This window comes from Limanda limanda, chromosome 6 (assembly GCF_963576545.1).
Source record: "Limanda limanda chromosome 6, fLimLim1.1, whole genome shotgun sequence".
Taxonomy (NCBI): Eukaryota; Metazoa; Chordata; class Actinopteri; order Pleuronectiformes; family Pleuronectidae; genus Limanda; species Limanda limanda.
In genome coordinates, this window is record NC_083641.1 from 4091991 (window position 1) to 4109905 (window position 17915).

The following is a 17915-nucleotide window of genomic DNA, read 5'->3' on the forward strand; positions in this document are numbered from 1 at the left end:
ATGGGAAGACTGACCCGTAACCTGGACACATACTCCACTAAACTGAGTTTACTCTTTGTGGTTAAACATGGTTTAAAGCACCTTAGTTATGTTAAGCTGCTTTCAGACATGCTCTGAACTAAGGGAGTCCTTAGGACATTCTCCATAGAGGTTGTGTGTGAACACAAATGTCAGAGTGAGAGCCTTCAGACTTCCTGCAGTCTTTTTAGGAAGGAAATCCGGAGGAGCTGATGCACAGCAGGAGATCGAGCGGGTGAGTTAATGAGGTTAACACGCGACAGATGCAGAAATTTACAAAATATTTCAGGATGAAAAAGCGGAGCCACACACGTAGAATACATCGACGAAGACGTCTAGAGAGTTTTTGGTGATGAGGTCCATGCCAGTGTGGATGTGTTGTAAACAAAAACACTCGATCTCCACAGCGGAATTAATACGTGACGTCCTGCCTCTGCCCGCTGCACCCCCCCCCCCCTTTCCAGGACTTGTTGCTTTTGTGAACGCAACTGTGTAGAGAGTCTTCCACTGTGTTGTTCATGTGTGAAAGGAAACCTCTGGAGAAAGTCCAGACCCAATTATATGCTTGCAACATTAGAGCACCAGTACGTTTTCTAAAATGAATTATTATTCAGTGTTGATGATGTATAACCTTTTAATATATAAATATATACATATATATAAATTTACTTTTTTCTTTCTTCTTTATAAATGCTTTTTATATAGTTCTGACCCAAAAGTAAAATTTATTTGTGTCATTAAAAACGAATGAACTATTTAACTACCCTTTCACTGTCCACTCTCCTTCAGTAGCTATAGATGTGAGGGTTTAATGGAAGTGTTCCGTTTCACTAAAGAGCAAACGAAAACCAGTAGATACAGTGATCATAGAGATGCTTGTCTTATTTTCCAGTGCCTTTTAAAGGTCAGTCATGACACAATAGAATTTGTAGCCATTCGTACTGTTCTTGTTCTGATCTTTTTCTAGGCATTCTGCGTACTTGTTTCCATGAACTCTGTGTCAAGGAATTACAGCTGATCCAGGAGAAAACTCTTTGGTTATTGTTACAATAAACACATTGGAGATTAGCACTGCACCAATTTTGTAATCCTATGGCATTTGTGTTCTTTTCCTTCATTAACATAATTACAATTATTATATACATTTTCAAATAAACTGAGGTGCTGAAGTGCCTCCAGGTTGTAAATGACTAATCTACAGCAACATACAAAAGCAATGTGTATTCCTCTGAATCTACACACACTTGTGATGGATTCCATAGGGATGAATTCTGGAGAGGAAAGTCGTTTTCAGTATAATTTGTAAATACTGAGAACACCACAAACTAAATTCCAGTCACCTCTGCGCAAATTCGGACCATGGGAGCATGCTGTTAATACTTTTGTCTGTGGAGCCTTTTAACCAATGTCCTGGTGCAGCCAGGTCATGTGACTTTATCCCGTCCTGCTCACACTAGAGTAGGGGTCCTCGTTGCGAGTGTTCGGGTTCAGTGCCTGCCAGAACACAACGTAAACAGGGTTAGGTGGATCACAGTCATATAAGCACTACTCAGGGATAGGTGTTTGTTTAAGATGGTTAGAAAGCAATACACCATATTATTGGTAAATGGTCTGTGTTTACATAGAGCTCTTCTTGTCTGGATGGCCAGTCAAAGAGCTTCACAGCCATACACCCATTCACACACACATCCACACAGTGCATGTATGTGCAGCGCTCTCTCCGTCATACACACAGGACTCAGGGGCAACTTGGGGTTTAGTATGATGCCCATGGACAACCCGCTCTTCCTCCTGAGCCATCGCTCCCCCTAAATCATAATCAGACTTTTCCATAAGAGAGTAAGGGAACTTGTCGATAATCCAAATGAACCTTGTCAGTAGGAAGATGTTCAGTGATTTTCACTTTATCCATTTTGAAAATGAAGCAGTTTTATTTACAATGAAGAGTACTTAACTATAATTCTGGAGCTGAACCCAACGTCAGCTGGGACTGCCTTAAACAAATGAATAGCCGACATAAACGCAAACCCACATTTCTATGCTGAGTTCACTTTTTCAGATCTGTTTAGTTGCTCTTTACCATCATGCAGCTGCACACAGCAGTTCATCTCACATTCAAAAGGCTGTGAATGAAATGCCTTTTAGAATTGTGCTTTTTTCATCACCTTTGGGAGGCTGTAACAGTATAGTATATGTATAGTATGGCTCCAGATACTGAAATAAAAACTGTGCTAGTTGACCCTTGCTTCGGCATTTAGTAACAAGTTCTTAGGTTCAGTGCTGTGAAAAAGTATTTGCCCCCTTCTAGGTTTCTTATTTTTTTGCATTTTTGTCACACTTAAATGTTTCAGAACATCAAACAAATTTTAATATTAGACAAAGATAACCCGAGTAAATGCAAAATGCAGGTTTTAAATGATGATTGCATTTATTAAGGGAAAAAAGCTATCCAAACCTACCTGGCCCTATGTGAAAAAGTAATTACCCCCTCTTGATAAATCATGAATGAATTTGATTAACCACATTTTTGGGAAAGCTGAGTTCAATTTCACGAGCCACACCCAGGCCTGATTACTACAAGACCTGTTGAATCAAGAAATAACTTAAATAGAACCTGTCTGACAAAGTGAAGTAGGCTAAACAATCTCAAAAAGCAACACATCATGCACATCTAAAGAAATTCAAGAACAGATGAGAAACAAGTAATTGACATGTATCAGTCTGGAAAGGGTTACAAAGCCATTTCTAAGGCTTTGGGACTTCAGCGAAACCACGGTGAGAGCCATTATCCAATAATGGAGAAGACTTGGAACAGTGGTTAACTTTCCCAGGAGTGGCCGGCCTACCAAAATTACTCCAAGAGCGCATCGACGATTCATCCAGGAGGTCATAAAAGACCCCAGAACAACATCTAAAGAACTGCCGGCCTCACTTGCCTCAGTTGAGGTCATTTTTCATGATTCAACAATAAGAAAGACACTGGGCAAAAATAACATCCATGGCAGAGTTCCAAGGCGAAAGCCACTGCTGACCCAAAACAACACAAAGGCTCGTCTCACATTTGCCAAAAAACATCAAGACTTTTGGGCAAATATTCTGTGCACTGATCAAAAAAAGTTGAACTTTTTGGAAGGGTTGGGTCCCGTTTCATCTGGCATAAAACTAACTCAGTATTTCATAAAAACAACATCATACCAACAGTCAAACATGGTGGTGGTAGTGTTGATAGTCTGAGGCTGCTTTGCAGGACCTGGACGACTTGCCATAATTGATGGAACCATGAATCCTGCTCTCTACCAGAAAATCCTGAAGGAGAATGTCTGGCCATCAGTTCGTGACCTCGAGCCCAAGCGCACTTGGGTTATGCAGCAGGACAATGATCCGAAACACACCAGCATACCCACCTCTGAATGGCTAAAAAACCCCAAAATGAAGGTTTTGGAGTGGCCTAGTCAAAGTCCGGACTTAAATCCGATTGAGATGCTGTGGCGTGACCTTAAACAAGCCGTTTATGCTCGAAAACCATCCAATGTGGCTGGATTAAAACAATTGTGCAAAGAATACTGGGCCAAAATTCCTCCACAGCGATGTGAAAGCCTCATTGTCAATTATCGCAAACTCTTGATTGCAGTTGGGGCACCGCACAACCAGTTATTAGGTTTAGCGGGCAATTAGTTTTTCAAATAGGGCCAGGTAGGTTTGGATAGCTTTTTCCCCCCTTAATAAATTAAATCATCATTTAAAAACTGCATTTTGTATTTGCTTTGGATATCTTTGTCTAATATTACAATTTGTTTGATGATCTGAATCATTAAGGCAGGACAAATATGCAAAAAATCTGAAAGGGGGCAAATACTTTTTCACAGCATTGTATATCCAAACTTATGTCTTCTCTTCAGTACACCTGAGAAAGAATCTCATCCCTGCATCAGATGAGATGTCCAGGCATCCACCTTTAATTGTTTTGTATATGGACATCTGATCATGTGGCCGGGGTCACAAACGTTCTTGAGAGAAACTACCCCTCTGTGGAGTGGTTTTCTGACCCCTTTTCTTGCCTGGCACTACTCTTTCATTGAGGTCATCAAGAAATGAATGGACAATGGACGAATACAACACCTACCTCATAGTCAGGAGATGGGACCGGTGGAGCACGGCCTCCTGCACGAGCTGGTGCTACAAGGCAAATACAACAATATTGTGACCAAGTACAGATTTACTTCAAATGATGCTTCGTGCTTCATGGTGCATGCAGACAAGTTGTCAGCTTTTATTACATCAGTGAAAAATGTCCCTGGAGCAAAAATCTAATCTTTGTGACGAGTCAGCACTCTTCAGAATCAGATATTATTTTCAATACCTGAATTAGAATTTCAAAAGGCTGCATTAGCTGCAAAAGCTCACCTAAAAATCTGCATGCATCAAGAAAACGTGCATTACATGTGCCTCAGTCCAAATGACATCAGTGAACTGACTCTAAATATTGTGCTAATTGCTGAACAGACATCTGAAATTGCCGATATGCAATGTATGAAAAATAACAGCAGTTCAGTAAATCACTCAAACTTGTTTATAAACCATACACGTGAACAGTAATAAAGCAAATTCAGTTACATTTTATGAAAAAAATTGCCAATAAGATTTTCATCGCAGATAAACTAGGTAGGATGAACACAATGTTTTCTAAACTCACTCTGCACCATTGACTGTTGTTCAAAAGCTCTGGAAACAACGTCCAGCACACAAACAGTGAAAAGATTTACCTTTTGAGGCGTGTGTAGATCCAGCTGAGCTTTTCTTCTTCGTGCACTTATAGATGATCATCATCAGTATTATCGTCCCAGCCATGTCCACAGTGATGGCCAAGCCTAGATTAGTTGCCTCAAGCTCGATGCAATTTGCGCACGCTAGGGAACAAAGAACAGCAGTTGCTAAAGTGTTTGCTCAGAAAAGGACACCTGACTCAGATGAGACCTGAAAATACCCTTTACTCACCCTTTCCTTTCACGTAGAAATAATATGCTTTAGCTTCATCTGTGTCTGACTCCTTGTATTCACATTTGTATAAGCCCTTGGAATCACTGGTGTAACTGAGTTCCAACTTGTTAACAGCTTCACCCACTTCTGCATTCCTTCTGTACCATTTCCCACTCATTCGAAAGGTCATGGTGAATTTTTCCCCGTTGAATGTTACTGAAAAAAGACATAAAAAGAAAAACACATGGCAGGATGTTGAGTTTCAGCTTCATTTCATCACGTAATCAACATCCTTACTCAACGTTACTTTTAAGCGGCATCAGGTGGATGTCCAAGACTAAACCTCTCTTATGTACATCTGAAATCTCTTTTTGATTGTTACATTTATTCAGTCATCATCACATATTGTACAGCAACTGTAAATTATATATTCAGTGAATAATGTAATGCTGAAGCAAATGCCTCTACATGCCTTCCTATACTCCAATACACAATACAATACTACTTTAAAAAGTGGACACTTGTAACTCTCAAACATAATTTTTGTAAAACATTACAAAATCTCACCTGAACCTTCAGGAGTCTTGTCCTCACTGCCAGCTACGGACAGGAGGAGCGCCATGGCGATGACTGCCCGGACACCCATGCTGTGGATTTTCATCAGACGACCCCTGACTTTGTTCTTAGTTTCTATTAGTTAATATTGTTTAAAAACAGATACGACAAAGTGTCTTCTACAAGATACAAACATCAAACTGCCTGCTCCGTAACACAGACGACCTTCTCTCTCACCCTCTCTCTCTTTCTTACTCTCTCTCAACATACACACACACAGAGACTCACACAGTCACACACAGACACACGCGCACACACAGATGCACGCACACACAGGAAGTGTTCTTTTTCTTTAATTCAAACCTCAAGTAAAACGGAAAATATTGTTATTACTATTGATTTAAATCCTTTAGTTCCTAAATTATTCACAATTTTCAGAGAGATGCTACAGCTGCAGTGTGAAATACATATTAGTACTTTTGAAGAACTTTTCAGACAGGTTAGAGACCTTTCTGAAAAGTTCTTCATATGCTCTACTTCACATGCAGCTCAGCACAACTGTTGAGCTCACATCTTAAATGCACTAATGCAGCTCAAACACTTCTCATATACGAGTCAGGATCAGTCAGGATCGCTGCATTAAAACTATGCATCAATTTAGTCTCTGAATTAACTTTACGTTTGTTTCTTTGGCATAAACCAAAACTCAATTACAAGTAAAGGAGTCTTCTATATTGCATTGAGGGTGCTTCCTCATAATATAAGCTAATAAGTTACATACGTTTAGATAATGAGTGAATTATAGTGTGCAGAAATATAAGTTGCAGTAATGTATTAAAAACTGAAATAGCACTCTGGGAACGCGTATACCTCCACCGAGGCTGATTGGCCACTTTATCTCCACATTTTATACTAAGATACATATTATTTGTTTCCTCAAAACATTCACGGGACTGTTGGGCCTAGGTGAAGGTAAACATTTTACTGAGGAAAATATTTTTATGACATCAAGTTGTGATTTAGCAGCAGTTAAGTCTTATTCCTAGTTTGTTTGATCACAAAACGTCCTGGAGAGGAAGATGAGCTTCAGACTCAAACCAGAAGCTATTTCTTAAAAATGTGTTGCATTTGAAACATAAAGGATAAGTGAGTTATGTCTAAGCAATTAAACGAATACCAAATAAAGGCTGTTATTATTCATTTTTTGCTGCTCTCAGCTCATGAATGTTACTAAACTGATATGGGCGGCTGTGGCTGAGGGGTAGAGTGGTCGTCCTCCAACCTGAAGGTCGGCGGTTCGATCCCCAGTCTGAACGATCTGCATGCCGAAGTGTCCTTGGGCAAGATGCTGAACCCTCAATAGCCCCCCATAGAATAACAAAGTGCTGCAAATAGATGCACTGTATGAATGTGTGTATGAATGGGTGAATGTGAAACTGTACTGTAAAGCGCTTTGAGTGGTCTTCATCAGACTAGAAAAGCGCTATATAAATACAAATCCATTTACCATATACTGTATAAAACTATTTTGTGTTGTCTGTTGGGATCTTTCTGAAGCTGAATATAATTTTAGGTGCACTTGTCGGTCCACAGTGTTTCACATAGTGGGAATGGTACAGTTGAGTGTAATATGTTGACATGACAGACATATAGAGCAGAGAACTGCAGCGTTTGTCATCTTTCTGACAGGCTTCGCATCAAAGTGCAGCTCTGCCCCCATGTGGTTCAAACCAGTAACCAGTTTCATGCAGTAGTGAACAATGGCACAGTCCTCTGCTGCTCTCACGTCACATCAGCATCCCATCAGTGCTCGTTCTGATCTCAAAGATGTCACATCATTTTTCGCTGTCCCCCCGGTGTTATTGACTTTCACATACATTCACTGGGTAAAATTAAATTCTCCTTTTAACCATCTGATAAAATGTGAAGAACTCACACACTGTGCCTTAATGAAAAGATGAATGGATAATTGAAGTAAAACATTTGAATCCAAAAAAGTAAATCTTTATTCTTACAGTAGAATAAACCTGTCAACACCAGGTCACAGCCTTCAACATGAAGTCGGGTACTATGTACTATCAGGGTGCTGTTTTAAATGATCCTTGTGGTATTTTGACAAAAGTATGTTACAGACATTTTATTAAGACACCAAGGAACCATATCAACTTGTGGTAAAATGGGCATACGATGAGTCCTTTAAATGAGCTGAAGATCATGAGTTGAAGAAGCTGGGAGGATTTTAAGTGAAGGCTATCTCGTCCCTTCAGAAGAACAGGGCCGAATACAAAACACTTTTGTCATTTCTGCTCATTCACTCCGAAGTAAGAGACACGTAGAGATAAAGAAGTCAGGGAATCAGTTAATGGTCTTCATCTTCCATTTTTCATCTCTACCTATAGGAGAAGTCTGACTAATGATCCTGCCTCTTAGAATGGATCATCTCTGGTTAAACGGGATAGTTCACAGATAAATTAAAATTTTCTCATTATCTACTCACCACTATATGCCGATGGAGGGGTGGATGAAATGTATGAGTCCACCAAACACTTTTGGAGTTTCAGGAGTAAACAGTTTTGCAGCCAAATCCAATACAATTGAAGTAACTGGTGACCACATCTTCAAACGTAAAGAAATAAATATATAACACGCCTCCATACTGCTCCTGGGATGTCATCCAAGTGTCAATATGCGTCATTTACACAATCTATGAGGCTTAAATGTCCTCTGATATCCTCCTCTGGACCCGCCCACACAAGCCCTCACCCAAGGGTACGCTCAGGGGTTTTGAATTTGAACGTCTGTGCTTATGGAAACTTGGAGGATACCACCAGAGCAGTATATGGGCAACTTTGTATAGTTGTTTTTTGGTACATTTGAAGAGGGAGTCACCAGTTACTTCAATTGGATTGGATTGGGCTGCAACACTGTGGTGAGTAGATAATGAGCGAATTTTCATTTTTTTGAAAAACTGACATCAAGGCTTTTGTCATTCGCATGTCTGTGGTCAAACCATAGACTGTATACAAAGACAAACGATATGACTGTTCCCCAAAAAGGGAAGCTAAAGCCTCCCTTTTGCCACCTGGTGGCTGGCTGAAGTATAGGTTATTAATCCTGCCTCCTCCACATTGGCAGAAGGGACATTGACCAAACCAAAAAGTCAAAATACACGTCCAATAAATTTTGTCCAACTCTGGCTCTTTCCCTATAAAAGTTTGGTTTTAATAAGTTATTCGATGGTACGAAAGTGGGTTGAAACTATGTGACTGACAGCTGAGACTGACTCCCAATTGGTTGCCAGATCCCTGCAGTGGTTGTTATTATGCAGACTCTGCCCTGAAATGCGCAGGATGGCAACATTTAGATTCTGGCTTAATTTCTAAGTAAGTGATGATGTGTTATCCATCGTATATACTGAACAGTCAAGCCAGCTGCTGCTACATGCATGAACTGTGCGGCTATTCTGAACTCTATAGGTCATATTGATACGACCCAGAGCAATGGTAATTTTCTCACCTTGTACAAAATCCCCAAATTGCAGAACACGTTCAATAGCCTATTTTCATAGATAGATAGATAGATAGATAGATAGATAGATAGATAGATAGATAGATAGATAGATAGATAGATAGATAGATAGATAGATAGATAGATAGATAGATAGATAGATAGATAGATAGATAGATAGATAGATAGATAGATAGATAGATAGATAGATAGATAGATAGATAGATAGATAGATAGATAGATAGATAGATAGATAGATAGATAGATAGATAGATAGATAGATAGATAGATAGATAGATAGATAGATAGATAGATAGATAGATAGATAGATAGATAGATAGATAGATAGATAGATAGATAGATAGATAGATAGATAGATAGATAGATAGATAGATAGATAGATAGATAGATAGATAGATAGATAGATAGATAGATAGATAGATAGATAGATAGATAGATAGATAGATACTTTATTGATCCAGAGTAAAGTTTAGGAATAAGTATACATTGTTATCAAATAGTAAATAAGACCCAACATCTCCTTAAATCCAAATGAGCTGCACAAAAGTTCCCCAGTTAGGTATCAGTCCTCTTAACATTGTTATATCTTTTCATCAAGATCCTTGCGTTATTCTCTGAGAAAAACGTCCTCTCACAATGTTTAAGAAAATCCAGGATCCTCCTTGAATTGAACCAATATCTATTGTTTTTTTTTCCATGACACAAAAAGCATCCTTCCACCAGGTTTTGTGTTTAACAGTCCAGTAGTTTGTGCGTAATATTGCTTAAAACCAAGCAAACGGAAACATGGGTCCTTAGCGGAGGTGATAATAAAGAATGGATTATTATAGTTATAATCAAACTAAATAATAGTGTGACTGTTGTCAGCATTCACACTCACAGAATTAGATTATACTGTATGTGGTGTTTCCACTGTACAACACCTGAACAAGTGCTTGCGCAACAGCTGTGGCATGAAGCCGCGCATTTAACGCAGCAGCAGAACAGGTTGGGTGACCATAAAGAATTTGATGGCTTTGACATGTGCGTGTGTGTGTGTGTGAGAGAGAGAAAGAATGATAAAGGCAGCGAGGAGAGGGGGGTGACTTTGTTACTCCGCCCGAAAACTGCAGTGGGAGGGTGCTCAAGTGAAGTGTATGAGGACAGCGGCGAGTTGGGACGCGTCTTTGGAGAAACGAGCTGGTGGAGTTGACTCGGCGTAAACACACGTTCTTCACCCCCCCCCCTCGAAAAGGCATCTGGAGAGTCGCCGGTCGTGTGCCCTGTCTCTGTGAACCGGTGGCGGAGGAGTCTCTGTGCGGTTTACCTGACTCCCGGTGTGTTGGTGGTCGGAGCGTCCATCCAATGTGCGTAAAAGGGCTCTATTTCTTCACCGTCCTGTGCGGACTCGCAGCTTCAGGTGAGACCCTGTGGTTTGGTATGAGTGGAGTGAAGATATGACCCTGCTTTCATGTGGGCTGGTGCTCAACACTATTGGAATTCCATGTTTTGTGTGATGGATCTAAGTTTCTGTGTGTGGGATGTTACAACTTAATAACTATTCTACGGTTAATACAATTAATCAAAACATAGATAGAGGTAGACAATAGCATATACATAAATATAATGACCAAACAAAGATAAATGTATTGAGGCAATACTACCAATGTAAACTGGCCGTGTACTCCAGCTGTTTACACATCAGCCCAGAATAACCTAAAGACACAACCGGGTAACCTTCAGACACGCTCCCGACAATCACCATCCTGAGGAGAAGAGAAACCCGGATTAGTGAAAGCTCCGCAGGGAGACCTACAGCCTCCAGCTCTGCGCGCCCGCCGTGCGTCATTGGGAAGTGGGGGACTTGGCACAGGGGCACCGGGTGGGCCGCTGGAGCAGCCACCGCGGGGGCCACTTCTCACACATAATGACTTTACAGTAAGCCGTTTGCCGGCAACAACTCCTGATCGCATTGTTTATGCGAACTCGCTCCTTTTCCTGCCTATTAATGTGCATCCGTGCTGACGCCCACAGAGGCTGTTAAGTGGCCCGCTGGACGCAGATAAGTCCACCTGCTTCCCGTGCTCCAGGATACACGTCAAGCTGGATCATAACAACTTGTCAGATACACAACAACCAGGCAAATCAAACACTAACAGATCAATTGTTATAAATGCTCTCATTCCAATGCTTCAGGTTAATGGCACTAATGGAGCATGCTCTAATGTGGATCATGATTTGCCATCAGAGGCAATTCATTCCGCAGACACCAGGTTGTTTAACCTTGAAGTTATCTGTGTCCATCCCAGCTAAGTGGATTATATTGATTGAATGTGTCCATCCACTGCCAAAGCATCATGTAAGGATTCAGCTCAGTAGCAAGCTGCTTGTGTTGACAGTGTGCATGTGCTCACAGATTAGTCAAAAACACAGGGGCAGGCTGACACACACAGAGTGATTACATTCACAACTGTACTGTGTGGATGTAGAGGAATAGCTGATCAAATAAAAGCATGTGGCTGAAGAAAGACATGTTTGAACTGATTACAGCTCTGCAGCGTCTCAGTTCTCATTTGTCTGTTTATGTCACTTGCATTGCCTGTGGCTTCATTTTTGTGTTTGTAAAACGGCACAGCATGAAGAAACAAGCCAACACACTCATCACGTAGACAACTGAAATTACACTGAATTACCAAAAGTAATTCTCACCCATTTTCTATCTCGTCGTATTTTTGTCCCCTCCCGGACGTATGGCATTATCACGTTTAGCCATCAGCCCTGTGTGGACATCCGTTGCACTGATCAAAGACAAAGTTATCATTCATTTGCAGACTTGCTCTGAGGAGTCCAGACCGAGCAGAGTAATCTCCCTCCTCTTCTCGCTTCTGCAATCGCGGCAGGTTATGAGGTTTTAAAAATCATTCTTAAAGATAAAATGTGCTGCTGTTAAAGTGCTTTCAGGGTGAAATATTTGAAAAGGAGACAGTGATGTTTGAACAGCCAGCGTATTTAAATAATACATAAACAGAATCTGCAGTACGCTCTGAAGACTTTTAAAGCTCTTCTTTTCAGCCACGCTGTGACTTGCTAATGAGGAACCTCTAAAAATGCTATGTTTTACACATCGAAGGAGAGTTAAGTATTTAAACTCTTTGCTGTTGACAGTAAGTGTGTTCCCTGCTTTACTTTAATTCCTCTTGCCTTCATCTGCCTTCCTTTTACCAAAAGCTTGAAAGGTTCACAAAAAGAGACATGTGCAAACCTGTCCTGATTTACTGGTTTAGCACCCACACACACACATACACACGCACACACACACACGCAGACACGCACCCACACACACAAATACACACACACGCGCACACACACACACGCAGACACGCACCCACACGCACACATACATACACACACGCATTCGTGTCTTAATGACTTCATGGACTTACATTGATTTATGGGATTCTTATTCAAACCTTAACCATATTTACTTGCCTAACCCCTAAATATAACCCTTTTCCCAACTCTGACCTTAACCTTAAACTAACCATGAAACACGTCTTTACCTTAACATTTAATGATTGACGTCACAGGGACTGGCATAAGGAAGGTCCCCACAACATGAGTAATACCTGGTTGGCACACATACCTGCATACCAGGTAAATAAGAAGGCTGATTATTAAGTTTAACTCTATCAGGTTCACAGTAGACAAGCAGCTTGTGTCTGTTACCCGGGATGATGGAGTTATCTCTCCGCCACAGCGCCTCTAATCTCCCCACAATATTGGGTCAGTGTAACACAGTGCAGATGTGGTTTTTTTACATGTTGCTCACGCGCCATGTGTTGACACAGCTCGGGGGACGTCTGGCCTTTGTGTCGGGCTGATGTGATTGCCTTGGGGTGTGTTGGGTTGACAATGACGTACTCACAAGCAAGAACACTCCAATCCTTAACACAAAAGGGCTCAGGGTGAATCTGTGTCGCAGTGTGAAGGTGAGGCACTCCCTGTCTAAAGTTTAAGTCATAGGACTGTGCTCCGCATTAAATGTAAAACAGAGATTTGAAATGTCTTCTCACTGAATGGAAAGAGTTGTGTTTGAAGTGTTATTTAAGGTTATAGTGTCCGTATACAGTGTTTATTTGTGTCTGCACAAATGTAAGTTTGTCAGCAGCATGGGTTTCTGTCAGTGTCGTCACACTCTTACATCACTTGTTCTCAAAACTATTTAATTAGGGTAAAAACTGGCAGATCTTCCAGCAGAAGCAAAACCTTTAGGTTTAGGGAAGGTGGAAGGAAACATGATGATGGAATTTCCCAGTCTGGGAGAGTTATGCTGTTAGAGTTAGAGACGACAGACAAATGAGAATTCTTAATCCGGTTTTGAGGGTGTTAGCTATGGGAGTGACAGAGGAGGGGTTTGTGGGTGGAGTGGACGAAGGACAAACTTCAAGGGTTTGATTGCACTTGAGCTCTTGAATGACTTGGGCTCTCATACCTGTTTTCCTCTAAGGAGAAACTGGCTATAGTGCTCGACTGGTGCTAAGGCTGGTTTAAAGTTGATTCAACTTGCGAAGCTCTGAAGAACCAGTTTGCTAGAGCCTCCAGAGCCACTTCATTACGTCACTGAATGTGTCTTTGATCTCATATTGCTGCTTTACCCAAGGTCCTTATTGGGGTCTCTGTACCCCTTTTTCAGATTCTATAGTTTGTTAATCTGTTTTGTGCTCCTCTCTTATTCTGCTGCAGCCACTTCTTGCTATATGTGCTCTAACTCAGACTTTGTACATGAAATTCCTTCTAGTTTATCCTGCTCTTCATCTGATGACGACAGGAGAAGGAGACACTCCTCATGTCTCTTCCACAGAAAGGACTACTGCTGCCTCGCTTTGGCATCCATAAAAATATTCAATGTTCGTAGACTACACACTACATAAGCTGTTTAATGGTGGTAATGATGTTTTGGTTGCTCTTATTGGTCATGATTATCCTACCCCCAGCCCATGACGTAAAAACGGTTCTGTCTTGTAGACCAGAAAAGTGTTGGTGACAGAATCAAACCAGTTTTTCTGTATGAAAACCGGTTCTTTGGCTGTTGAAGCACAAACCTGCCCTTAAAACGCCCAAAAAGGGCTATGATTAATCTCATATCGATCGAAGTACACATCACTGACACATACCAGGCTGGTTTTCTGGGTTTGGTGCCAGTTCAAGTTTCAGCACTGGGACACATGTAAAAATAGCAAAGCAGTCCAGTGTCCAGCCAGTTTCCCATTCTTGGTTAAATATAATATTCACAGTGGCTACATAAGGGAGGAATACTTCTCTTCTCTTCCTCTGCTATTTCTGCTCCACTCTTGCTTTAAGCACTCCCTTCAGATCCACAGTAAACATTCAAATGTTTTCATAGGCTGAGTATAGAGTCAACTCAACTGAACCTTATTTGTAAAAACTGGTGGCGTTCACCTTGAAGAGGAGAACAAAGAGCAGAGGTCAGTACCTCCTTCTGATCTGTGTACATTTGCTGACCTATTCATCTGCACATGAGCAGAGGTGGAGGTCACAGTGGGCCTGACTCATACCACTGGAGAACAAGCAACATATACGACCAGTCCAGCATCAGGCTGTCTTTCGAGGGTCGGATTGTCCATACCCCAGAAGCCATAACCCGTGGGCTTACAGCGAGGTTGATCGAATCATATACACACTGGAACAACCCCCCACCCAATAGTTTGTAATCCTGTGGAGAGAAGTTGTTGAGTCAGCTGCAAGGCGGGAGTGCAAGAGGTTTGATGGATTAAACTCTTATCCTCACTCACCCACTACACGTTTCCTCTGGACGCTGCTGCCTGATGAATTACAATTGCCCTGGAGGAAGCGGGGGGAGGGGGAAAAGAAGGAGAGGAAGAAAGAGTTCCAGTGAAAGAGAGTGATGCTTGGTCTTTGTTTGGACTGAACTTCAGAGTGTTTTCTACGGAAGCGTATTGCATTCACTTCAGGTTTAACGAGAACCAAGTAGAGCACATACCACGCCACGGCAACAGTCCCCTTAAATTCAATCAAGCTGCACCTGATTTCACACACTTATAGAGACAAAGTACCTATGTATGCCTATGTATGCCTTATTTTGTCATCAAGATTTATGAATTATTCCCTGGGCAAACTGTGAAAAATGGACAACAACAAAAAAATTAATAAATCACCCTATCTCACAATGTTAAAGAAACTAATGAAAATTCCTGGATCTGCATCAAAATGTTATAGGTTCCTCCCTGACCCATGCCGCATCCTTCTACCAAGATTCATGGAAATCCATTCTGTTGTTTTTGTGTCATCTTACTTACAAACGAACGGACAAGTGAAAACAAAACCCCTGTGTGAAGGTCATCAGGATTTAACCATCATGTTGAACCAGAGAAGGGCCTTCTACTTCTGGAGTCTCAGGGGTTAACTTTGTAAGAGAAGAATCCAATACAATTGAAGGTAATGGTAAGACCTTCTTCAGCTGTAATACAAAAACAGATAAAAACCATAACATGCCTCCATACTGCTCCTGTGGTGTCATCCAAGTGTCCGGAAGCCCCGACATTCATATTCAACCTGAAACTAGATAATTTACATCAGATTTTAAGCTTAAAAGTCTGCTGATATATTCCACTGAGGTGCATTCAGCATTGTAAATGCTAATTTTTGCTAGCTTAGCCACTTTTGGTGGACATTTAGGATTTAAACACAAAGGATATGACCTTGTTTCGAGTCGTTGTTGGGGCTTCCGGACCCTTGGATGACACCACACGAGCAGTATGGAGGCTTGTTATGTTTTTTCTGTTGTTTTAATACGTCTGAATATAGGTCACAAGTAAGCTACACTGTTTCCCCCTGAAACTCAAGAAGTGTTTTGTGGACTCAAACCCTTTACACATCGGCATAGGGGTGTACTATCCCTTTAAGCGGCAAAGTAACACACACAATATTGTTTAAAATATAATTGAGATTTCCCTCTAGTGAAACAAAGGGGCCCAGATGATGAAAGACAGCCCCAGAACAAAAGTACACAAAATAAGCACATACTGTACCTTCAGCCGTATAGTGCATTTGCTTGTTTTGGCACAACTGTAGGGCCGTTGCAAGTGGAAGGAACAGGAGCCTGCACAAAGAAAATATACAACTATTATACAAAAACAGTTGTGTTCATATCAGGGGCTCCACTCTTCCAGCCACTCCACTCTCCCTCTGAGAACCTAGTGTTACCTGAACCTACCATTCCCAGCCCTGAGTCCAGCCCCACAAGAAAGATCTGCATTGTATAAAAGAGAGGAAAACTAACCTGAGCTTGTGAAAACTCTCACAAAGAAGAGAAGAGGCTCTTTGTGATCCTCTGAGCTCTGTGTGTTTGGTCCTGTCCTAAGTGTTTCCTCCAAAACCGGTGCTACACAAAATCCGGCTTCCCCCTGGTGGTCCCTTTGTTCATGAGCCATAATGAAAATAGGACAAGTACAAACACAGACCATCGAGAAAATAATGTAATGAAACCAATTTCCTAATTCTGAGAGTTAGGCCAGCTATACTTGAGTTCTCCCTTCTCTTTAAATCCAGGAGGCCTTAAAGTCAGGGAAAAACTGTGATTTATGAATGGGTATCCTTAGGGCTGGTGCACATTAGGATGATCCACCTGGATTCGCCGGCTGGGGCGGGCTGTCCCTCTTCAAGGCCAGTTGGAGACGTTAATCTTGAAGTGTGAGGACTTTACAAAATAATTTTTATGCTCCAGAATGTGTCATAATATGTTTGATATTTAGGAAAATTGGCTGAGCATAAACCTGCATAGCCAATTATTCTGAGCTGACCGGGAAGCATCACGGTCCATCTTTGTTTTTCTTCTGCAGTCACGTTTGATAACCTTACGTTCTATGAGACCCAAGTCCCTGGAATTGTCTTTCTGAAATTGTTGCCTAAGCCCGGCAAGTGTGTGGTCTTATGGCCAAATCCTCTAGTGTGTGCGTTCTGACGATTATAATATTAAAAACTGGTTAAATCTGTCATTACGTCTGTGGTCTCCAAGGTTGTTAAAATTGTTTAAGAGTTAGAAATTCTCTAGTGTGGACCAGGCCTTCGATATCTTAATGTTGTACCTGCTCGTCGATATTATCATTCACTTATTTACTACTGAAAATAGCTCCATTCTCTCTGATTCCTTATGTATTTACCATATTTATTTTAGCAACTGCATCCACAAACCCTCAAGCTAAAACAAGTGATCCAAAAAACATTGACAATAATCTCGATTGAGCACTGAGGCGGAAGTATTTGTTCACTCTTCAGACTGGTTTTAAGATATTCCCAGAAGAAATATTTGGAATACCTGAGAGTGTTTGCTGAGCAGTTATGAAAATAGTTCAATATACCGAACATGCCTCTCTGCAGTGTGAAACACGCAGAACAGCCTAAAATGCGAAAGCTTCGGAAATGCCACCCTTGGTTACAGTTACTAAGTAGATAAATTCATCTAAAGAGACAGTTCTGCTTGTTTGTGTGTCCGTTGGCAGAATGTATGACTTAAGTGGAACATTTTTTACTTGGCGGAAGAAATAAGCAAATATTTTGTTGTTCAGTCGTGACAAACTTGTAGAATACAGTTGAGTGACTTTCCTCACAGCATGGATGCAGACAGGACATTTGAGTGAATGTAATGCAAAACATGTTCATTCAGATTTGTATCTAAAAGAGGAGCTGGTTTATGACATCTGCCAAGGAGATTATGTTTTCATCTGCATACGATTGTTTTTTTAGTTAGCAGAATTGCGCAGAAATTACTCGAAGGATTACCATGAAACTTGGTGAAACGATGTGGTATTGGTCGAGGA

The 17915-nt window shown here is 41.1% G+C and overlaps 1 protein-coding gene across 1 annotated transcript; it reads right to left on the bottom strand.

The window, feature by feature from the left end:
- Nucleotides 1-722: 722 nt before the first annotated feature.
- Nucleotides 723-5773, bottom strand: LOC133003793 (T-cell surface glycoprotein CD3 epsilon chain-like). Its single transcript, XM_061073606.1, has 5 exons — nt 5563-5773; nt 5014-5211; nt 4782-4925; nt 4142-4194; nt 723-1512 (listed from the first exon to the last, which is right to left on the bottom strand). The coding sequence occupies exons 1-5, from the start codon at nt 5654-5656 to the stop codon at nt 1453-1455; spliced, it is 549 nt and encodes a 182-aa protein (XP_060929589.1). The 5' UTR covers nt 5657-5773; the 3' UTR covers nt 723-1452.
- Nucleotides 5774-17915: the final 12142 nt, after the last annotated feature.